The sequence below is a fragment of the Pyrus communis genome, chromosome 14 (genome assembly GCF_041283825.1).
Source record: "Pyrus communis isolate YQ-2024b chromosome 14, ASM4128382v1, whole genome shotgun sequence".
NCBI classification, from domain to species: domain Eukaryota; kingdom Viridiplantae; phylum Streptophyta; class Magnoliopsida; order Rosales; family Rosaceae; genus Pyrus; species Pyrus communis.
Window position 1 is genome coordinate 19,624,168 of NC_142578.1, and position 24,971 is coordinate 19,649,138.

General features: G+C 37.9%; 3 protein-coding genes and 1 pseudogene across 4 annotated transcripts; 2 read left to right on the top strand and 2 right to left on the bottom strand.

Moving 5' to 3' along the window:
- Positions 1-250: 250 nt before the first annotated feature.
- Positions 251-4,551, bottom strand: LOC137712628 (S-formylglutathione hydrolase). Its single transcript, XM_068451740.2, has 7 exons — positions 4,332-4,551; positions 3,466-3,583; positions 2,629-2,676; positions 1,539-1,735; positions 1,244-1,342; positions 1,091-1,159; positions 251-590 (listed from the first exon to the last, which is right to left on the bottom strand). Exons 1-7 carry the CDS (start codon positions 4,476-4,478, stop codon positions 408-410), a joined length of 861 nt encoding a protein of 286 aa, XP_068307841.2. The 5' UTR covers positions 4,479-4,551; the 3' UTR covers positions 251-407.
- A 6,154-nt stretch (positions 4,552-10,705) lies between these two features.
- On the bottom strand, positions 10,706-11,686 carry LOC148691352 (uncharacterized; annotated as a pseudogene).
- Positions 11,687-19,367: 7,681 nt separating this feature from the next.
- On the top strand, positions 19,368-23,158 carry LOC137713186 (glycerol-3-phosphate dehydrogenase [NAD(+)] GPDHC1, cytosolic). Of its 2 annotated transcripts, none has more exons than XM_068452453.2 (6): positions 19,368-19,727; positions 20,218-20,875; positions 21,043-21,264; positions 21,943-22,190; positions 22,591-22,730; positions 22,855-23,158. In XM_068452453.2, exons 2-6 carry the CDS (start codon positions 20,218-20,220, stop codon positions 23,012-23,014), a joined length of 1,428 nt encoding a protein of 475 aa, XP_068308554.2. In that variant the 5' UTR covers positions 19,368-19,727; the 3' UTR covers positions 23,015-23,158. The 2 variants fall into 2 exon arrangements, with proteins under 2 accessions (XP_068308554.2, XP_068308555.2); XM_068452454.2 differs by lacking the exon at positions 19,368-19,727 and adding an exon at positions 19,897-20,076.
- Positions 23,159-24,144: 986 nt separating this feature from the next.
- On the top strand, positions 24,145-24,657 carry LOC137712153 (increased DNA methylation 2-like). The gene has a single exon (XM_088684127.1). It carries the CDS (start codon positions 24,145-24,147, stop codon positions 24,655-24,657), a length of 513 nt encoding a protein of 170 aa, XP_088540253.1.
- The last annotated feature ends 314 nt before the right edge of the window (positions 24,658-24,971 follow it).

A 24,971-nucleotide genomic window follows, 5' to 3' on the forward strand; every position in this document is an offset into this window, starting at 1 on the left:
CTTTTTACTCACACAACAATGCATTATTGAACTAAAATGTTAAGGTGACGGTGAATTCATTCTATGTAAGTTGCTCTCCTGCATGTGAGCCCTATTCTATGGAAGGCTATTGTTATCTCATATAAAACATGACAAATTTCAGAATCAAGTGTTTAACAGTCATACTGCACAGAGTTTAGAAACAAGTTACCTGAAGTGCAACATCGGTTACTAGTTGGATCACTGGAAACTTGCACAAACACAGATCATGTCATAGAAGTTTATTTTATATATCCTAGGATCAACATGTTTACTGTGTCATAACACGAAAAACCGAAATTGAGAGCACATGGGACCAGATATGATGCCAAGTTCATACAACGTGCATTAAGGATTCTAAAGTTCTGGATTCACAAGCAACAGAATATTCACGGTAGATTAAGAGCTTGAGCATGGTGACGGATGTGATCGTCGATGAAGGTGGAAATGAAAAAGTATGAGTGATCATAACCGGGCTGCAGTCGCAAAAGGAGTGGAACTTTAGCACTCCGACATGCCTCTTCAAACTTGTGTGGCATCAACTGATCATGCAAGAATTTATCATCTTCCCCCTACACAACAGCAGCAGTAATTAACTACCGAACGCAAACAAAGGCAGTTAAAGTGTACGTGAGCGAACATGTTATAAATATTCACTGATTTATGATTAACATGCAACCCATATTACAGTTCATTCTCCACAAGTTTCTTCATACTAAATCAACAAGGATTTTCTGCACACCCCTATTCATTTTTGTCCCTTGATTCTTTCTTCCTTTGATTTATTCTAACCAAAGGCCATAAATAAACAGGGGCCGAGGGAGTTAGCAGAAATCATTTCCAATCAACAATGACGCTGAAACCTCTCAATTTATGATGAATTCCGTGTGTCGGGCAATCCAGTCATGGAGAGAGGACCAAAAAGAGAGTGGCCTATTAAAAAATAAAATAGTTGGGGCACATCCGATTCCTAACAAGCAACAACTCAAGCTTTCCAAAACAGTGGTAAACAACAAAACCTTAACAATTGTTACAACAACAAAGATAAAGATTTGATGGCATCAAATCTTACCTGATCAATTAAAATGGTAGCTGCTGACACATCGTTAAACTTCTTAATTAGGGAAGTGGCATCATATTCCTGCATTTTTGCATTCAATTTGTTACAAACTAGGAACCAAAAGAGTATGGATAAGAACTGAAACAATTAGATTTCTGATCTTACTTCCCAATCGGTTTTATTGCCACCTAGATAATTTGAGAAAGCTTTCTGGCCCCATGGACAGTTAGTAGGATTCACAATGGGTGCAAAGGCAGATACTGACTGGAAAATGAGTGAAATCATTACATAAAAGGAGTTAGATTCAACATAATTTCTCCTAAGAAGATCTAATCCAATAATTGCATAAAGCTCCCCCTGCAACCCAGTAACTTTTATAGAAAAACCAAACTTTCCATAGTTGTTAAATAAAAGTCAACTTCTTAAAAAAAAGCTAAAGTGTGGTTGAATATTTATATACCTTATATTTATCCAGGTTTTTCAGGTAGATTGTCAAAGCACCGTGCCCACCCATAGAATGACCAGATATAGATGCCCGTGATGTATCAAGCTGTGAAAAGTTTTCATTCAGAAGTTGTGGCAGCTCCTTGACAACATAATCATACATGCGCCAGTTCTTCCATTTCTCTACAGTAGCATTGAGATAAAACCCAGCACCTGTTTGAGGAGATAAATAGCAATATTTAGTTAGACTTGTGAACCCACATATGTAACACATCAGAACATAACAATTTTTTTTACGAAGCTCTGACAGCAGACCACATTGATTTGCTGCTCCCTATTCACGGACTATGTTGATTGACTTTCAATTTCAGATACCATTCTGCTGGGGTGGGATCAACTTCAAAGACCATTTTGTAATAAAAACCCACACACACACACACACACATATATATATATATATAAAACCTTTTGCACGGAAACTCTCAAGAAATCAGAAAATTTGCAGGAACAGAACTCGAAGTTCTCCCCCTTCAGAACCTATAATTTTTATATCCACCTTGTACATGAACAAACCATCTTAAAGATCCTACCCAATCTTATCCTCTAATATTTTTTAAGGAAAACTAATGAAAAGGGCTTGAAAACTTTGAGTTTTAACGATAAGGACAAAATAAAGGGTAACGTGAATAGTATCAGGATTGACTTCTTAGTGTAAAAATGTGGTTTTTCATTAAAGTGAACAGTACCGGAAGCTTTTCATTAAAGTTCCCAATTTTTTGTTGTTTTGATAAAACCTATCTTATCCTCAATTGAGAATACTCTATCTTGTAACGACTACCACATACTTTTCCAATATTACTGCTTATACACCTAAAAGGGATCCCTGTTTACTCTCCCTCCACCTTTAAAATACAGTTGACCATTCTATTTTCCCTTTCCGAATTATAAAACTATTAGTGACTCTGTCTGAACAATTTAAAATACAATTGCAAGGTTAAGGTTATCTGTCTTGAATAAAGTGATAGATTCACAAATTCCATACAATGTAAGGCAAATTTTGCTGTAATACTTCATAAAATGAAATATAAAAGTCCAATGTTGCATACCTACACCAAAATCCCAGCTATCCGCCTCTCCTTCTATAGACAAGCCTCCTATTAAGAGTTTACATGAACAAGTAGTGAGCACAATAAGAGCATAATAACACAAGATATACGGTGGTATAGAATGGAACATATAATTAAAAGGACACCCTATCATAAGAAAATGCATGAGTAACCATAAAGAAATAATGGGTTAGCTACTAACAGCAGATGTAGATGTTACTCCTTACTGAAATTTTTTATATTTACAAATAACCTACAATATCACCCCCAGTTTTTTGCATTTCACTGGTAGTGACAGTTGTTGATGTCATTTTTTATTTTGTTTATCCTTTGTGTTTCTGTGTCTGTGGGAAGTGGCTGTAATTAACTTATAGTGATTAGACAAAGTTGGATGACGTTTGGAGGAACTTTGGCTACTTGTCAGAACACACAACATGAAACAAGGTCCAGCCCTACTATATCTGCAACAAAAGGTGAACATTTATGATATAAAAAAGTTTAACGGTCGTTACTATCCATGGAAAACTAACAACAAAAAGTGCCATTAAACTCACAGCTCCAATCAATTCACATTATAAGCTAACAACTCATGTTATTTTTGGACGTCAACCGGTAAGAATGGCAAAATGCCATAGATATTAGATAGATTACTTGGTTATGTCACATTCTACAATATTTGAATACATGACCCAAACAGCTGCCGACATTGGTCACTAGACAAGTTGTTGGAAAGGTTACCAATAAACATCAGTCCTACTTCACAAAAAGCAATTAAAGCTAGCATCGGAGACACAATAATCACTTCGAAGTTAAAAGCAACAAGGGCTGCCCACTAACTTGGAGAAGTATCAGGGGCGATCAGAGCAACACCCTCACTTGAGGCAACACGTTGAGCTCCTGACTTGGTTATAAAATTTTCATCTGTGCAGGTCAGGCCAGAGAGCCAGTAAAGTACCTTCTCATCAAAAAAATTGATTATCACACATTGCAAGATACAAACTTTTATAGCATCGTATGGACAAAAGAAAATTGGAAAATCAAACCCAACAAGAAGAAGAAGCACGGGAAAGTAGTTTCAAAATGCTTAATAAACAATGCGACGAGAAAAGTTATGTGAATCGTTTCAACTATACAAGGTTCCAGCCAAAATGTTATGAAAACTTTTGAGCTTACAATTATTTGAGCCCAGGGCGAATGATGATGTAAAACTAACTCAAGTACTACTGCAAACATCAACCATTGTACCTACTTTTAATTCTCAGCAAGGCAAAAATCTCCTCATTCTCTCTGTTCATAGATTTTAAGACATTTATGCAAAACAATCGGTTCAAAAAATAAATCGAGGAAGCTTCCTTTTCCCCAACTTAAATTCTTTGTCTATGATAGTACTAGAAGATGACTGAGTTTGCAACTATAATGGTGTATGTGAGTACCATATAACTAATTCTATCAAGATCCGGGCTGTCGGGCCGATCAGCACACTGAATTGAGGGAAACTAAATTCCAAATTTCTCAAGCAAGTATAGCAAAACCCTCATCAATTAACGCCATATATTCACAAAAAGCAACAGATTTCAGCCACATATCCCTAGGATGTCCAAAATCAGATAAAACCCAGATAGCAATTTCACTGGGAAATGAAATTTCAAAAGAAGTTGCAAATAGGTAAGAGAGAGAGAGACAGAGAGAGAGAGAGGAGTTACAGGGAATCGGTGGGAAGGGGAAGGAGAAGGAGGGAAGTAGATGTGGAAGGTCATGGAGCAGCCGAGCGTAGGGCTGAAATGCTTGTACCTCTTGTTGTACCCTCCGAACATCTTCGAGCTGCTCACCTCACTTGGCTTCGTCTCCATCTCTCTCTCTCTAGCTTCTTTGCTCCTCAGCAGTGAGTCAAGTTTTTGTTCGGTCTCGAAGCTCCGAGTGTCAATTTTGTTGTTTTGATAATTGCATTTTACACCCTTATGTTTTTGTCTATGTAACTATTGGGTCCGTGTCTTTTAAAAATTTGTATTTTAGTACCTAAAGTCACAAAGTATTATGGCATAAACTTTGATATTGCTTTCTTCACCTAAAGTTTTCACTTTAATGTTAAGCAGTAAAAAGGCATATAATAAAAATAAAATATTCTGCTTATTTTAAAACAATGAAATAGCAGCTTTTAAAAATAACCATTTAGTTACTAGTATTGTTGTATAGTGGTAGCAAGGAGGCATTAACTTTGCCAAAAATGTGGATCCATTTACCAAGTCGATGACACAAAAGCACTCTCCGTCGACACCTGTAATGTGTGGGTTTAAGTCAATATACTCATTAATTGACTTTAGTGAAAAACTATTGGAATTATACCCTAGAAACTCAACGACTATACATGTTATACGTCATTCTATTTATGTTTTTCATGTATTAGGTTTGAAAATTGTCACGGAACATATTGAGAATAAATCTCACATTAATGAGGAGGGACATTACATGGGCTTATAAGAGCATCTCCAATGAGAGTCCCTAGTTAGGGACTCCCACCACTAACTTTGATGACTCATTTAAGGGCGTTAAATTAATATTTGAGTCTCTAAAAAAATTATTGACTATAAAAGAAAATCCTTAATTATAATCCATAAATATAGGGACTGAAAAAATTAAAAATCATTATTCATTTCGTTGGTGTTGTGGTCTATTTTATCTAACAAGGTTAAAAGAGGCCAGCGGTAGAGGGAGAGAGGTTGAGAGAGATGTGTTTGTAGAATTGTAGGGGAATGTGTGTTGTTATTCCTCCTACATTGTGTCTTTATTTATAGTAGTAAAAGGAGATAAGATATTCCTTCTTCCCCAATTAATACAAATTGTAATAGGAAAGGATAATTAAAATCTAATCTAATCTATGATTTACACAATCACACTTAAACTAGGAATGTTTACAACACTCCCCCTTGAGTGTGTAAATACTCAAGGTAGATTCTTCAGCATCATGCAGAAGTTGAGGAAGTTGACTCGTCGGCACTGATTCTAAGGAACAACGCTTATTCTCAATAAGGTAGGAACTTGCATAAGTAAATGAGTCTCACTAAAAAAACCCTAAGGCTATGGCAAAAATTTGAGTAAGGACAAAATCCATAGTCTAAGGAAAAATACGTGAGAAATGCAAAGTCAAAAGAAACGTCTATGAGACGTCATCAGGGATATGACCAGCCCAAGGTGGATGCCTCGTTAAAACCCAATTACGTAGCAAAAACCCAATGGGAAAAATGCTCCTAATCGTAAGGAAAAAGAGTACATTAAGATCAAGCAAATATCTTTAGAATACTCCCCCTGAGTTTGACACAGTTCCAAATAGAAATAGCAAAGTTACAATTCATAAAGTTTACGCATACCAATTCCATGAACAAGTTTCTAAAACATTGTCTTCGACAGTGATTGGGTGAAGAGGTCGGCCAGATTGTCTTGTGAACGGATTTGCGTGACTTCAATCTTCTGATGCTCTTGTTGTTGATGTGAAAAGAAGAACTTCAGTGCAATGTGCTTGGTGTTGTCTCATTTGATGTAACCCTTCTTGAGTTGTTCGATGCATGCTGCGTTGTCTTCAAAGATTGTCATCGACACATCAATTGCGGGATAAAGATCTCAGGAGTTTCGAATATGGCCCACTACTGCTCTCAACCAAAAGCATTCTCGAGTTGCTTCATGTAAGGCAAGAATTTCAGCATGGTTAGACAAAGTGGCAACTAAGGTCTGTTTAGTTGACCTCCAAGAGATTACGATGCCTTCAACGTTAAAGACATAACCCATTTAAGAATGCTCATTGTGCGGATCATATAAGTATCATGCATTAGCATAACCAACAAGGCGAGAATCGACTTGAGAAGTGAAGAGTGCGGCATTACTCGAGGATTTATAGGGATAGAACAAGCCCAAATCCGTAGTACCCTTAAGGTAACAGAAGATGTCTTTCATGCCAATCCAATGTCTGTGTGTAAGTGCATTACTGTATCTTGCCAAAAAATTAACAGTGAAGGAGATGTCAAGTTTAGTGCATTGAGCTAAGTACAATAAAGCGTGTATCGCACTTAGATAAGGAACTTCATGCTCCAAAATCTCTTCATCATCCTCCTTTGGATGGAAGGGATCTAGTTTTGCATCCAGCGAACGAATGACCATAGGAGTACTCAAAGGTTTCGCTTTATCCTCATTAAAGCGGCGCAACATCTTCTGGGTGTAGTTCGATTGATGTACTTGGGATTCCATCCAAACAATGCTCTATCTCAAAACCGAGACAGTATCGAGTCTTACCTAGATCTTTCATCTCAAATTCCTACTTCAAGTGTGCGGCAATTCTCGCGAGCTCTTTAGGAGTTCCAATAAGGTTCATGTCATCGACATATACTGCAACAATCGCAAATCCGGAATATGACTTCTTAATGAACACACAAAGGCATAGTTTGTGGTTCATATATCCCTGACTAGTCAAATACTCACTCAGACGGTTAGACCACATTCTTCCAGATTGCTTCAAATCATAGAATAAACGCCACAGCCTAATTGAGAGTGTGTTCTAGGGTTTGGAAATATTTGAACCAGTCAATGTAAGTCCTTCAGGAACTTTCATATAGATTTCCGTATCAAGATCCCCATAAATATACGCAATTACTACGTCCATCAGCTGCATACTCAGTTTTTCGGAAACTACCAAACTGATAAGGTAATGAAAAGTAATCACATCCATAACGGGTGAATAAGTTTTGTCATAGTCAATCCCAGGGCGTTGTGAGAAGACTTGCGCAATAAGACGAGCTTTGTAACGCACAATTTCATTTTTCTCATTACGATTCAGAACGAAAACCCATTTGTAACCAACGGGCTTCACATGTGGAGGAGTAGGAGCTACACGTCTAAACACATTACGTTTTGCAAGTGAATCGAGTTCAACTGGGATTGCTTGTTTTTAGTTTAACCAATCAGTTCTACATCGACATTCATCAATGGAACGCAGTTCAATGTCATCGCTCAACATAATTGAACGTCATAGCTTAATTGAGAGTAAGTCCTTCAGGAACTTTCATATAGATTTCCATATCAAGATCCCTATAGATATACACAATTACTACGTCTATCAGCTGCATACTCAGTTTTTTGGAAATTACCAAACTGATAAGGTAGCAAAAAGTAATCACATCCATAACGGGTGAATAAGTTTCGTCATAGTCAATCCCGGGGCGTTGTGAGAAGACTTGTGCAACAAGACGAGCTTTGTAACACACAATTTCATTATTCTCATTACGATTCAGAACGAAAACCCATTTGTAGCCAACGGGTTTCACATGTGGAGAAGTAAAAGCTACAAGTCTAAACACCTTATGTTTTGCAAGTGAATCAAGACGACTTGGATTGCTTGTTTCCAATTTAACCAATCAGTTATACATTGACATTCATCAATGGAACGCGGTTCAATGTCATCGCTCAACATAATTGAACGCCACAGCCTAATTAAGAGTAAGTCCTTCAGGAACTTTCATATAGATTTCCATATCAAGACCCTCATAGATATATACAATTACTACGTCCATCAGCTGCATACTCAGTTTTTCGGAAACTACCAAACTGATAAGGTAGCGAAAAGTAATCACATCCATAACGGGTGAATAAGTTTCATCATAGTCAATCCCGGGGCGTTGTGAGAAAACTTATGCAACAAGCCGAACTTTGTAACGCACAATTTCATTCTTCTCATTACAATTCATAACGAAAACCCATTTGTAGCCAACGGGCTTCACATGTGGAGAAGTAGGAGCTACAGGTCCAAACACCTTACGTTTTGCAAGTGAATCGAGTTCGACTTAGATTGCTTGTTTCCAGTTTAACCAATCAGTTCTACATCAACATTCATCAATGGAACGCTGTTCAATGTCATCGCTCAACATAATCTCAGTAGTTACTGCATATGCTAATACATCGTCGACAATCATCTCATTTCTACGCCACACAACATCTAAGCTAGCATAATAGACCGAAGTCTCACGATTCTCAGGAGGAAGATTCATCTCTTTAAGGATGCTTCCATAATCTAGAATTTCCTTATGAGTTGGATAGAATGAGTAAGCGATAGTTAGATTCACGATAGGTTCTTCAGGATCTTGTGTCGTGGGTTTCCTCTTAAGGGGGTGTGACTCATTTGAACCAAGAGGTCTGCCACACTTTTGTGTAGAAGCAAGATTGGCTAGCCACCAATGTACGTGAATCACCAATATTGGTGTCTTGGGCCTCTAAGAGGGAAATCCGTCATACATTTGGTACATTCATCTTTGCAAGCGTATTTGCAGCTAGAATATGTGATCTTGTCACGCACGCTAGATCGGTGAAAACATCTAGCATGCTTTGAGCTATCCTCTAAAGATCCAATATGTGCTGCACTTCAGTTTCAGACTGAGCAGTGCGGGGATCTACTGAGCAGTCCATGATAATTCGTGTCGTTCTTCAAGAACGGTGATGTTCTTATCTCCCCCCAATAATGGGAAGATTGTCTTGTAGAAGTGACAATCCGCTAAACGAGCGATAAACAGATTGCTTGTCAAAGATTCTAAGTAACGAATAATCGAAGGAGAATCATATCCGACATAGATTCTCATCCTTCGCTGAGGCCCCATTTTTGTACGTAAGGGTGATGAAATTGGCACATATACCGCACAACCAAAAATGCGCAGATGCGATATGTCGGGTTCGTATCCGGTAACCAACTGAAAAACACTAAATGGTTGTGTCACAACAGGCCTCAGGCAGACCAACTTTGCTGCGTGCAATATTGTATTGCCCTAAGCAGGGATTGGGAGCTTGGTACATATGACCAATGATCGAGTAATCATTTGTAAGCGCTTGATGAAAACCTTTGCCTGGCCGTTCTGGGCGTGAACATGGGGTATAAGATGTTCAACTTCAACCCCAACGACATGCAATAGTCATCAAAAGTTGTAGATGTGAATTCGCCAGCATTATCCAATCAAATATATTTGATTGGATAATCAGGGTGGTGAGCCTTGAGCTTGATAACTTGAGCTAACAGTTTGGAAAATTCAACGTTCCTTGTGGACAACAAGCACACGTGTGACCAACGTGTGGAAGTGTTAACCAAAGCCATAAAGTATCTAAAGGGCTCGCATGGAGAGTGAATTGGTCCACAAATGTCCCCCTGAATCTGTTGTAGAAAAATGGGAGGTTTCAAACGAATCTTGTCATTAGAAGGCTTAGTAATAAGTTTTCCTATTGAACATGTTTGGCATGCGATTCCTTGGATCAAACCTAAACTTTGGGTTAGTGGATGCCCATGTGAAGATTTGAGGATACGGCGCATTGCTATTCGTCCAGGATGCCCCAAACGATTATGCCAAACTGTAATTTCGTGTGCGATCCCAGTAGTAGGGTCGGCCATATATTGGCATTCTATGAGGCATATGGTCATAGTATACAGACCACTCGAGATACGCTCCATCATTTCTAGAATATGCTTCTGGCCATATTCGTAGGAAGTTATGCACAGAAATTCAACTCTGTTTTCTACGTGGGTTTCAGCGTGGTAATTGTTATCTTTAATGTCCTTGAAACTCAACAATGTTCTTCCGGAATGTGGAGAATAAAGTGCCTTAGCAATGGTCAAGATTGTACCATTGGACAACATTATACGTGTCGTGCCGTACCGTATCCTTTTATCGGTTGGATGAGCCTGAGAAGGTTGTCAGAGGTGCATTCTTAGGTATAAAGTTAGTGAAATAGATGCGTTCATGCAAAACTGTGTGCGTGGTTGCACTATCTGCCAGACAACTAACTTTCCCACTAGTCATACCTAGAATGAAAAATTAATTTGAATTGGTCACATGCATAAAAGTTCTAAAAACAAATATCAATTCAAAATAATTTCATTTATTCAAGGATGGTAACGAATTAAAACTTAATATCCAAAAACAAATCACCAACAAATAATCCAAACATAAAGGAAAATTGTTCAAAAATCAACCAAAAACAAAGGAGGGGTTCGGCCACTAGGTGGAATTCAACCCTATTGTCTTATTTCATCTAAAAAATAAGTCTGTCTAAGATTCTAATCTTCCATAAGGATGGTATCTTTTTGAAAGCCAGAAACCTCCATCTTTGTAGTCTCCAGTTCATCCACTTGCACAAAGTTTGATTTAAACTTCTTACGATGAGAATGATATTCATCTACAACCTTCTTAGGAGCTCGGCATACACAGGACCAATAGTTCTTTGAACCATAATGATAGCACATGTCCACATCTATGGTTTTAGGTGCTTTGCCCTTATTCTTGAAGTTCGGGGCCTTGGGAACGAGGTTTGGGCGCTTCTGGGCTTTGTTTCCTCCCTTGGATGGGCCTTGACTCTGTTGACCTTGGTGGGATGGCTTTTGACCGTCCCTACCACGCCTCTTTTAGCGTTTTAGGCGTTGGTTTATTCTATAATGTGCTTCAAGCACAGCAGTCACCCCAGTAGGTCGAACTTGATGACTCTTCATCAACATCTAGTTCTGTTTTTCATCAAGAAGTAAAACAAAGATCAAATCCGAGAACTTAGTGAACTTCTGAGCTCTATATTGTTGTTGCATGACAATATTAGAAGCAGAGAAGGTCGAATAGGCTTTCTCTAGGAGATCCTCTTCGGTCAAAGTTTCGTTACAAAACTTGAGAATTGATCGGATTCGACAAACTTCATAATTATATTCATTCACAAACTTAAATTCTTGGAAACGCAAATGCTGCCAGTCATGTCTTGCTTCAGGCAAGAATATATCTTTTTGGTGATCAAAATGATCAGCCAAAGTGACCCATAGTGCACATGGATCCTCCTTATCAAGATACTCAGTTTGCAAATCGTCATGCATATGCCTTCGGATGAAGATCATAGTGGTGGCTTTTTCAACTTCGCCAATAGGGTTGTCCGTCTTTTCTTCAATAGCGGGATGCAAGTTCTTTGTAGTGAGGTGAAGCTTCACATCTTGGACCCACTTAAGGTAGTTCTTTCCAGAGACCTCTAAAGTAGTGAAGTCGAGTTTGTTCAAATTCAACATGTTCCTATCACAAAATAGATGGACAAGATGTGGTTAGTGTAATGGAGAAAAATCAATCCATTCACATATGAGTAGAACATACAGGTTCTAATAGACATGTATTGGTTTAATTTTTCCTGAAAAACTTCAGGTTTCAAAATAATTATAAACTTCAGGTTTCAAAATAATTATAAACTTCAGGTTTCAAAATAATTATAAACTTCAGGTTCATATATTCCTGCAGGCAAACACAAATATATACAGAAACATGCAACAAGAATGTGCAAAATATAATTTTAGGTCTATAATTATAATTGAATTAATTATTTGGACTTCGGGGCAAATTAAAGTGTGGGTGAAAAAAATATAAAACCCATTAGGCCTAAAATAATTAGGCAAATAAAATTCAGGGCCAAAAATGGTGTCGTGGATCCTAGGCCCTAGGGTAGGCTGGGTTTGGTCTTGGGGGTGGGGTTGTAAGCCCAGACAACGAGGAAAAAGGGGTTGGGCCACTGAAAGCGAGCCCTCCAAAAAATTGCACACGGCCCGCTTTAGGCAAGCCAAATTTTTTTTTTTTTTTTTTGCATAGGCCGCTTCAAGCATGCTGGGTGTGCTTTACCAAGGAAGAATGCCATAATTAGTTTACGGCGCCGTGTCAGACGACGTTTCCAAATCAGGGCAAGCCATGGTTCCTCAGAGAACCGAGTGTTTGTCGACGAAGATGAGATCTCAACGTCGGGGGAAAGAGAATCAATGGAATTCAATCCAATTCGAACAAAAAAAACCCATGAAATTCTTCTAGAATTTCTAGAAATCGTTGGTGAAAACGATGAGTTTTGTCCAATTTACATGACTACCGGTCGTGTTTCGTCAGAAAAGTCGACGGGAGGACATGGGCTTTTAGGCCATGGGTCAGGACAGGGTGCTTCAAACGCACCGTTTTGGTTCAAACTTGCGGCTAGGATTCAATTTTTGGGCTGGGCTTGGCAAGTCGTCGCAGGCTACTAGCCAGGTGCTGGTGGCTTGCACGATATGGCCCATCGCCATGGATGGAGCAGTGTAGGGCGATGGTTCGAAGAACCCTAGTTTTCTCAATTCCAATTTTTTTTTTTTTTTCTCAATTCATTTATTTAATTGCATATTCAATTCAGTAATATTTTAATGCATGTACATATATTTGATGCAATTCATGGCAAATATCAAATTCACATAATTCAAACGAGAAGTTGAAAAAAAAAAAATGAGAAGTTGTCTCATGTGGGTGGGTTCAAAAAACAAAGAAAAAAGCGGCACCATTCCCACTCAAAAATAAAAATTAATATGGAGTCCACTCTTTGAGTTCCTATATATAGTCTCTATATTTGAGAATTTCTTTAAAGTATCCGGCGAGTCTCTATAAATAGAGATACTTTGAGGACTTCAATTCCGGCTCATTGGAATCCTTATGTCCCTATATTTAGGAATTATACGGTTGTATGAACTTCATTTATGGTCTCTATTGGAGATGCTCTAAGTAATTGAGCTACTTTTTATATTGCCAAATAGTTATATGGTGGAACTTCAACTATTTTTCCAAATAAACCCCCTTTAAGGTCTTTAATCCTGGGGTCATTGTACTTATTTGTTTCAAGGATCAAAGTAGAAGAAATCTAAATGTTACTTATCCTTGGAGCGTGCTTTAAATCCAATTTAACAACACCAACTCCTTTCAAAGCTTGAAACCACCTCGTATAGCTCCTCCTCTTAGAGCAACTCCAGCGTTGGAGCCCTCCCCCTTGGCAATACACTATTCAATCCACCTAATGAACAGTAATTGCCCTTAATGAACAGTAAGTAGCCCTGGCAATAGAATTTGCATCTCCACCGTTACACTTCAATAGCCCTGGCAATAGGCAATAAAATATTAGTATTTTTTTTATTTTTTATAAATAAAACAAAATAATTTTAATTGTAATATCGGATAAGATTTTTAATCGTTCTCGTTGCGCCACGTGTCATTATCCGAAGTATTATTAAATAATACAAAATAATACAATTATTGGTGATGGATTTCTGATAAGATTATTAACCAATCACGCCGCGCCACGTGTCATAATCGGTTCACAATCTTTGAGGATAGATTTCCATCAGATTTTTAACGAATGACGGCATGCCACGTGTCATAATCCGTTCATAATCTTTGAGGATAGATTTCCATCAGATTTGTAACGAATGACGGCATGCCACGTGGCATTATGCAGAACCTAATCATTTCTGAATCCTCTATATAATCCACCATCCATCCTCACAAATCTCACACCAAAATTCTCAAGATCTCTATCGTTATTCATAGTTTCTGCTTCCTTATTCACAAAAATTTGTATCATTATTCATAGTTTCTGTTTCTTTCTTTCAATGTCGTCTTCTTCTTCCTCAAGGATGATGTGGGAATACAATCAGGAAGAGGAAGAATTGTTTAACGAATCTGAAGCAATCTTCAATCAGCAGAGGGTAAGAAATGAGAGGGAAGAGGATGAGGAGCGTCAAATGAGAAATGACGAAGTAAGAAGGGGCAGAGCCTCACATTCCCGTCGAGTCATCCAAGCTGCGGCTCAGATCTGCAGGCCCAGCCGTTCCGGAAACCTTGATAGAAGCAGGCAACGACGAGGTATGGAACTCTTGGATGATTATTTTGTTCCTAATAGTGCATTCCCTGATACGTACTTTAGACGTCGTTTTAGAATGGAACGACATTTGTTCAACAAAATCATGATTGCTGTTTGCAACCATGATTCTTATTTTGTGCAAAAAAAAGATGCTTTTGGTGCTATGGGTCTACTGCCTGAGCAAAAAATTACTGCTGCCTTGCGGATGCTTGCATATGGAGCATCTGCAGACCAAGTGGATGAGATAACGAGGATGGGGCAATCAACCATTCTTGAGTCCCTGATGAGGTTTTGCGGAGCAATCGAATCTATCTACACCGCTGAGTACCTCCGCAAACCTACACACATGGACTTGGAGCGGCTGTTGAAGAAGGCGGAGATGCGTGGCTTTCCGGGGATGATTGGAAGCATTGATTGTATGCACTGGACGTGGAAAAACTGTCCAAGTGCATGGCAAGGCGCTTACGGGGACAGAAAAGGAGCAAAAAGTATCATTCTGGAGGCGGTGGCATCTTTTGATACATGGATTTGGCACGCCTTTTTCGGGGTCCCGGGAGCTCAAAATGACATCAACATCCTTGCCCAATCCCCAGTGTTCAACGATGTCCTGCAAGGAAAGGTACCAAAAGTTACGTATGAGGTCAACGGACGTATGTACGACGGGCCATACTACCTAGCTGACGGCATCTACCCGCGCTGGTCAACCTTTGTCAAAATAGTGCCACGTCCACGGAGTGCAAAGGAAAAACACTTTGCAAGCTGTCAAGAGGGGTGCAGGAAGGATGTGGAGCGTTGTTTCGGTATCCTCCAAGCTCGCTGGGCGATCGTCAGGGGTGCTGCCAGATTGTTTGATGTAGAGTCGCTTCGATCCATCATGATGACGTGCATCATTCTTCATAACATGATTGTGGAAGATGAGTACGATTATGAAGCCGTTGATGAATATGAGCCAGACCCGATGAACAATTCAAGAACACGTATATATTGTGCTCATGACGCCACCGATGAGCCCGTGCAACATGAGCCATTACAAAGGGATGGACGTTACAATGAAAGGCTCATTCAACGATATACTGCATTTCAAATGCCAGACATGCACAATGCCCGACAAATTGACTTGATAGAGCACCAGTGGGCATTGAAACAAGCTGAAGATATTTAAGTTCATTTAGTGTGTTTTTTTTTAATTTGGTATGTTTATGTTATTTTATTTGGTGTGTTTTATTATTTGGTATGTTTATGTAATTTTTTTATGTTTATGTTTATGTAATTCTTAGTATATGTAATTCTTAGTATGTTTATGTTTATGTTTATGTAATTTTGTTATGTTTATGTTTATGTAATTCTTAGTATGTTTATGTTTATGTTTATGTAAAGGACTTTTAATTAGAACGATGGACTTTTAATTAGAACGATGGACTTTTAGTTATTTTATACAAGGACTTTTAATTTGAACAATGGACTTTTAATAAATAACTTACCAAATTAATTTGAATAAATATTCAAGAAATTGGAAACAACATAAATAATACAAACAATAAATAATAAATTACAACCCAAAGTGATTGGAAAATTATGGGCTCCGATTACAAAAAGTACTCTATTCATCATCACTTAACCAATTTGTGGTGCTAGGATGATCTTCTCTTGCGGTGCTAGAACCACCTTGGCTTGCTATTGCTTCTCTTGCACGCCTCCTTCGCACAACGTCCGCTTTCTCTGACTTCCAAAAAAATTTAGAATTTGGAGACTTCCCTTCTAAAGACATGTTCATAATCTCACGATCTTGTTGAGCCCGTCTTTCTTCTCTAACATGTTCCCTTTCTTGCCTAAGTAGCTCTCTTTCTCTCTCATTAGCATAAAATTCTCTCTCAACAGCTGCTTGTTTTGATGCCTCTCTAGCCTTATCAGCCTCATCTTTCGCCAGGTCCCTCGCCAAAGTCAATTCACCTTGGCGAGTAAGTTCTTCCATGAACTTTGCATAATCGTTCTTGGAAGCACTCCCTTTTCTCTTTGAAGCCTTCTTACCTTCAGGCCTAATTGGAAAACGGGTCGAACCCAACGCGCGTTCAGGGAGGGGCGTTTCGGGCACTTCTTCTGCATCATCTTCATGAACATGATCGGGTGTAGAGTGTAGAGGGGTGTTGTTCATGTGCACTTCTGGACCGACTGGCACAACTCTAAATTTAGGACAATCTTTGACAATATTCCAACATTCCCACCGGTTGAATGATTTATTTTTGCTTTTGGTTTTGGCAGCGTACCAAGCTTGTACTTGAAGTTCCTACACAATAAAAATAAGTAACAAATAAATAATTATAATGAAAATAAGTAACTAGCAAATATATACATATATATATAAGTAACAAATATAATGAAAATAAGTAAGAAGGCTTCAAGTTAGTAAATAATGAAAATAAGTAACAAATAAATAATTATAATGAAAATAAGTAACTAGCAAATATATACATATATATATATAAGTAACAAATATAATGAAAATAAGTAAGAAGGCTTCAAGTTAGTAAATAATGAAAATAAGTAACAAATAAATAATTATAATGAAAATAAGTAACTAGCAAATATATACATATATATATATAAGTAACAAATATAATGAAAATAAGTAAGAAGGCTTCAAGTTAGTAAATAATGAAAATAAGTAACAAATAAATAATTATAATGAAAATAAGTAACTAGCAAATATATACATATATATATATATAAAGTAACAAATATAATGAAAATAAGTAAGAAGGCTTCAAGTTTAGTAAATAATGAAAATAAGTAACAAATAAATAATTATAATGAAAATAAGTAACTAGCAAATATATACATATATATATATATAAAGTAACAAATATAATGAAAATAAGTAAGAAGGCTTCAAGTTTAGTAAATAATGAAAATAAGTAACAAATAAATAAATATATATATATATGTCATGTTAATCATAACATGGGGCTAGAGTTCCAAGTTTAGTAAATAAATAATACAAACAAACAAATAAATAAATAATACAAACAACATAATTATAATGTAACAAATAAGTAACAATAAATAATAAATTTTGTACGTAACAAATAAATAATACAAACAAATAATTATAATGTAAGTATGTAACAAATAAATAATACAAACAAATAATTATAATGTAAATTTGGGTATCAAATAAATAATATATTGTTACCTGATCCGAGTAATTTTCCCCACTTCGAATATTACTACTAGCTTGTGCTAAAGCGTCTCTCCACGTACTAAACGATTGGCTAAGTAATTTCCAACGACTGGACATCGATTCTTTGGTTCTTTTCCCACCAATTTTCTCAAGAAAATTGGTATGAATAAGACTCCACATTTCTCGCAACTGCATCTCATTACCCGTAAGCGAACTATGAGTAACTTTAACCCAGCTAGTACACAACGCAACATCTTCAATAAGCGACCAATTCGTACCTGCACCAGTGGTCATTTTGTTGAAAAAAAATGGATTCAAACTTTGACACAAAGAAAGGAATGTGATTGAAAGTAGTTGAGAAATTATGAAATTGTTGTGTAAGGTAGATGATAATGAGAAGGTATTTATAGAAAAGTAAAAACAATTTTTTTTACAATTTTTTCAGATTTTTCAGATATTTTTTTGAATTTTTTTGAATTTTTTACAATTTTTTTTTAAATTTTTATTCAATTAATTAATCTCTGCCGTTAGATATAAAAAAATTTGAATTCCAACGCTCCAGATTGTGCCACGTGTCACAACGGTAACTTTTCAAATTTTTAAAACTATTTTTTCATTTATTTTGTAATTTATAAAGCATTTTAATATCCACCGTTGATCTCAGATCGAACGGTGGATATTAAATCTGACTTTTTTTTTTTTTTTACCGTTGAGATCTAACGGTCCACATTAAGTGACCGTTAGGATCTAACGCACCGTGGGAAGCCACGTGGCTTCCCAACGGTAACTGACAATTGCCTTTTTTTATTTTTTTTGTGTCGGCGACACGCCCCCACGCGCGGGTGGGGTGCACGCGCCTGACACAAAAAAATAAAATATTACGCTGACGCCACCCTGGCGTCAGCCTTGCGTCAGCCCCACCTCGGGCTCAAGGCCTGGCAATCCCTCACGGGCCTGGCCCTCGGGCCTCCCCCTGCCTTCGGCCTCCCGCACGCTGGAGCTTCTCCACCGGCCCTCGGGCCTTTGTTTTGGAGCCAGACCCCCGAGCAAAACCCCACGCTGGGGATGCTCTTAGGCTCAATGAAAAAGCCCTCGAAGTTTTGACACATTCTTGGCTTTGGGTGAGTGTAGGAAGAGAGCACGTGTAAGGTGGTGGTTGTAATGTTTTTTTTCTCTTTTATGAAAAGAGAGACAAGTGGTGGTAAATCACGGTTATTTATTTTTTCTTGACTCAAAGAAGGCTAGTAAGAATAGCACCTTACCCATGATCGCCATCAAACAGATTCACGGTTACAACCGGTGGTTGTAGCATTTTGTTTTCTCTATCTTGAATGTATAACTATTTTCTTTCCAAGAAAAAAAACTTCTCTACTAAGATGAGTCATGAGTACTATTTCTTTTCTCTAAATTTTCTCTCTATCAGAGGTCTTTGACGATAAATTTCCAAATATTTCTCTTCACTTGTAAGTAAGGTCGTAAGTCCGATTTTCGTAAAGGCGAATTTGAACCACCTTATTACTAGCACATTGTGAGGTTTAGCCCACTCTCCACTTTTCACTCCCCTAATGTAGATTATATCGTTTGTTCAAAAGAAAAGAAAAAAAAAAAGAAAAAAAAGGGAAGTGTCAGCATGTGGATTTTATGTGTATTGGTCAAATAATCTAGACTCTTATTTTCACACTTGAGTTTAGTTCATCTTTTGCTACAAATATTATGGGAACTATTATTAACACTTTAAAAATCTCATTCTACGTTCTTCACAAATGTAGTTTTCTTACTACTTATAGAAAGTTTAAAGTTCAAAATGAGATTTTTGAAGTATTAATAACAATTCCTAATATTACATGTTACAAAGGGGTTTTAGCACCTGTGATCAAACACCGACCAAAATTATCCAATATTAATGCCCGTTGGGGAAGTTGGCAGAATCTAAAACCCATTAATGACTTTGGCACCCAACTCAACCTCAACTGCACCCATTAATGCCTTTTATGGCTTTTTTTGTTCCTCCTCAGCCTTCCTTCTCTGTTGTCACGCTTTCTCCCTTCAATGATTCAGAGCTTCTTCATGTTAGTTACATTTTTGTCACCTCCATCGCACTTTTTGGTGTCTTTCCGTCCGGCTTCAATTTTCCAGCATTATATCCACCGCCAGTGTGGGCGGGTCTCTGAGCTGACAGGAATTTGAGTGAACAACCCAACACAACTTTGACCAAGAAAGCTTTGTAATTTCCGGCAAGGTTGGTATTTTTTTGTTGATTTTTTCTTTTTCTTGTTGTTTAATTTCTGAGCTTTCACAAAGTGTTTTTCAAGTTTATGGTTGGTAGATGAACAACTTCAGGCGGAGATAACAATATAATTTGAATATTTGGGTTTTATTTTTTTGGCATACTCTTTGGAACTCTTAAATAAAAAGGAAGAGACTTGCATTGCATGCATAGGATGAAATCCTGTCCTTTTTCTTGTTTGTATCGGTTTCTGCCGGATTTGTTTACCAACAAATCTTGATTGGTGGGTCGTAAAATCTGATTAAAAATATCATACATTTCAATATTGTGTATTGGGAGAGCGATCATATAAATATTAAAGGTGAATTGTTCTTAAATTCTGACTTGGTTAGAAACTTTCAAGATCTGTTGGAATTATAGAAAAACCTGCATAAGCAAGTAGTTTGCGATTTTTTTCAGTTTTGTGTGTTATTGTTGATGGTCTTATTTTGCTTGGATTTAGATGGTGGGGAGCATTGAAGCTATGGATCGTAATTTGTATTCGAACGGGTCTGTTCACAACTTTAATGCATTGGAGGAGAAGCTTGACGAGCTCCGGAGCCGCCTTGGAAAGGCTAATGGTGACCCTTTGAGAATTGTTGGTGTCGGGGCGGGTGCTTGGGGCAGTGTTTTTGCTGCTGTGTTGCAAGATAGCTATGGTCAATTTCGAGACAAGGTTCAAATAAGGATATGGAGAAGACCGGGAAGAGCTGTTGATAGAGCCACCGCTGAACATATTTTTGAAGTGATCAATTCGAGGGAAGATGTGTTGAGGAGGTTGATCAGGCGATGCGCATATTTGAAATATGTGGAGGCAAGGCTTGGGGATCGAACACTTTATGCCGATGAGATTTTGAAAGATGGGTTTTGTTTGAACATGGTTGAGACGCCGCTGTGCCCTTTGAAGGTTGTGACTAGTTTGCAGGAGGCTGTTTGGGATGCTGATATTGTGGTGAATGGCTTGCCATCAACGGAAACAAAAGACGTGTTTGAAGAGATTAGTAATTATTGGAATGAAAGAATCACACATCCTATTATCATCTCTTTGGCAAAAGGTATCGAGGCTGCACTTGAGCCTCTCCCGCATATCATAACTCCCACGCAAATGATTCATCAAGCAAGTATGTTTCTCTTCTTTTAATTTGACTGTGAACCTTCAGTATGTTGGGTTTTAACTTTAAAGTTCAATTAGAAATATGCTACTGAAGTGAGTAAAGCTAAAGCAACCGTAGTATATTGTTATTGCCACTTCTCAATTTCTGTTCATTCTTTTCTTTATGACTCGCAGCCGGTGTACCTATAGAGAACATACTTTATCTGGGTGGCCCAAACATTGCCTCAGAAATCTACAACAAAGAATATGCTAATGCTCGAATATGCGGAGCTGAAAAGTGGAGAAAACCTCTCGCGAAGTTCTTAAGGCAACCCCATTTTATTGTCTGGGACAATAGCGATCTTGTTACACATGAAGTCATGGGTGGCTTAAAGAATGTCTATGCCATTGGAGCAGGTAAATCTGAAGTTCATTCTGACAGACATATCTCGTATGATAAGGGTGGACTCCAGTTAAAAGAATTGAACTTTTAGGTGTTCAAGAATTTAATTACAAGGAACAACTTCGGATACCAATCATCTTGATTTCCGATGTCCTTTTTCATAAACATGAAAAGGGAATACAGTGAATGAGAAATCAAGTTTTCTGCTTGGTTATTGTTGTTCACCTTCATTTAAGTACTAGTAATTTTTGTTCCGCTTCATTAAATTTCTAAGCTACGTACACCTGATACCGTGTTAATGAGGACAGATTTGAAGAGAAGTATATGATGCTTTTATATAATTTAGAGTCCTGTTTTTACGAAAACACTACTCTTCAATTCTGTCCTCAAGGTATCAGATGTATGAAGCTCCGAACCATGCTAAGAGGGATATGTTTTCATTAAAATGAGAGGCTATCCTGTTCCCTTATTTACGAGCTGACATTACTGTTTCAAATGGAATAATTCACAACTGACTGTTCAGGAACTGTCAGAAAATTCCTGCCTTGACAAACTTGAAATTTGTTGTATACGAGCTGTAGTTTCCCGGCATTGCTTAGGGAAGCTTCTCAGAAGAATGGAAAACCAATTCAGTTCTATAGCTATAAATATTGGATGATGTAATGGCCATTTTTCCTTTTTAATTTTCTCAGGGATGGTAGCAGCCCTCACAAAGGAGAGTGCTACCAGCAAATCCGTATACTTTGCACATTGTACCTCAGAGATGATATTTATCACTCATTTGTTGACGGAAGAGCCCGAGAAACTTGCAGGGCCTTTGTTGGCCGACACATATGTAACCCTGTTGAAAGGTCGCAATGCGTGGTATGGGCAAATGTTAGCCAAAGGGGAACTAAACCGGGATATGGGTGAAAACATCAGTGGCAAAGGAATGATTCAGGTATTAGTTGTTATTTACTTTGGTTTTCAATCCCTTACAAGATATATTCATTTCAATTCACAATTATACCTCAGTAATTAATTTAAAAGAGAAATGATTGACTGGTAAAAGTATGTGCAATCAAGTAAACATTTTAGTTATCCAATCATCAGACAAGGCACATCTAAATAAAGATTGAAGATGTGTGACATTGTATAAGTGTAAGAAGAATGTGTGAAGAATATGATTACTCCTCCATAACAGTACTAGCAAGGATCTGGTCCCGCTAAAACGTGCCCTTGTCATTCCATTGAGGATTTTTTTTGCTTCTAGGGGTGTCCAGCTAAAACGTGCCCTTGTAATCCATTTCTTCTAACTTGTTACCAATCTATATATAATGCTCTGACCCCTTTGCTTCTAGGGTGTCTCTGCAGTCAAAGCATTTTATGAACTTCTCAGTCAGTCGAGCCTAAATGTGTTGCATCCTGAAGAAAACAAGCCTGTTGCTCCTGTAGAGCTCTGCCCCATCTTGAAGACGCTATATAAAATATTGATAACACGGTAATTTCCCGTAAACTTATAATTCGAAAGATCATATTTAGTACGACCTGAATCATATTTGGCATTACTTTGTATAATTGGAATGTATATCAATTCTTTGCCATGTGTATTGTTTTATCCCCAGGAAGCAATCATCGCAAGCTATTCTTCAAGCGTTGAGGGATGAAAACTTGAACGATCCCAGGGAACGCATTGAGATTGCACACAGCCATGTCTTCTATAGGCCTTCCCTCCTCGGACAGCCTTTGACTAGTTTCCGACTGCAAGATAAAGTGGTGATATAAGGGTTTAAAACTATTTGTGATTTGTGTGAAATGTGCATTATCTTTGGATCGAGAAATTGGTCATTAAAGGAAATATGTAGCCATCTGGCACCGCTTGTATTTGGTTAATCTTAGTAATAAAACACCCTATCGATTCTGTTCAAACAATCATTTGTCCTGTTTCACAATTTTTAGGTGATCTGATCTAGCAATTTAATTCAATTTCCATGATTCCGGAATGGCTGGAGACCAATTGGGTTTAATAATTCCTGGGTTTTATTTCGATAATTTGTTTACTTGGTTAAAAACAAGTTGCTTTTGCTGCGGTTCGGTGAAAAGTTAAGGAAATTGTTGTGATGGTTTTGCATGTGAAAACATGATAAGTGTTTGATGAATTGTGTATATGCAACTCTGTATATCTTGCCGCTCTTCCTGCACCGGCTTAGCCTGAAATGAAATGCTGCTTTGGGATCTGCATGTAGGTTTCTTCATTCTTTATATATGATGTAGAAATTCACTGTCAGGTTTTTCACTGATGCTTTTCAGAAGCCACTCAAACAAATGCATGTTGAATCCGGTGTCCTTTTATCGTTTCCTTTCTTTCGTTTCTCAATCAGATTTCCCTTTTCCCTCGCAATATTAGCGGTTAGAAGACAATCTATGTAATCTATATGTGAATTCTGTTAATCATGGTCTTCTATGCTTACTACATTGTCATTTCTTGGGCTTCATCTGCTTTGTGTGTGAGAAATAGAGAGAATCTTCAAGAACAACTGTTTGTTAAGAGTATGCTTATGGTGAGTTGAGAAAAAGGGATTTGCTTGCTTGTAGTAACTTTTCAAATGTCTCATACAGCGTTCTTCTGTGTAAGTGGGTTGGTTGCTGGCTATGCGGAGAAAGAATGAGAGCCAAACCACGCGTGGAAAGATTGGTTGGTGTGGAACAAGGATGCCACCATATTCATTTGTTTCACAAAGAAATAAAACTTAAAATTTTTTTTTCACTGTCGGAGTAATTGCTGCTTATATGATCCTAATACATTTGAACTTGTTGCAAAATTCTAAATTTTAATCTCCAGCAGTGATGGATGGCTTATCTCAGGCGACGGGAATCCTGCCACAGGGTTAGAATTTAACAACTTGCAAAGCAGGATGGCGAATGATGATCAGAGCTTTCTCTTGTACTTCATTATTGGTACCTACTTTGGGCCCGATCTTAAAGGTGAGCGGCCGCCAAAGTCAGTGTTGCAGAGAAGAGCTGAGCGACTTCTACCATATACTATTGAGCAACTAGGTGTCTCCCACCTGGAAGTGGCGGAGGTAGAGCAGGTGTACTATTATGTTCTTCGAAAGGCTGGCCAATCTGTCATTGTTAAATTACCATTGTTACGCCAGTTCTTCCATGGTAACCTCCTTACCCGTAGAGAAGACCCGACAGCCAATTACCCTCAGTTTCCCAATCTCTTTCATCTCCTACTCTGTCTCCATTTACAGTTCAATAACAAAGATGATATCTTTGAGAACATTGTATTTATTCATAACCTAGAAATATACTATGTTAAGCCAAAGGATATTGAACAATTTAAGAGGCTTACTGGTCTGGAGGATTTTCTTCTGGACAGAGATGCTGCAAGGCTGCATACTGTTCATGATGGAAGTGTTTAACATAATGTGTCGGAGCAGGAGCCGAAGTCCAATGGTGAGTCACCTCCCGCTAGTTCTTGCCAATCCATTTAGAGGATCTCATGGAATTGAAGGATCCTTTGAAAGTTGAAACCTATGCATGTTGAGGCACCTATCAGTACTGTTCCAGATAGTTGTACTCCTATGCTGCATTGTTATAGATCCCCGCAGATGAATAAAAACGACTCTGCTCCTGTGGAGAAACTTGATCGTGCTATGATTTTTCTTGACTGGGAGTGCGGCAATGGCGAAGGTGAGACCAACAATAGGGCTCATTGACATTGGAGAATGTGACG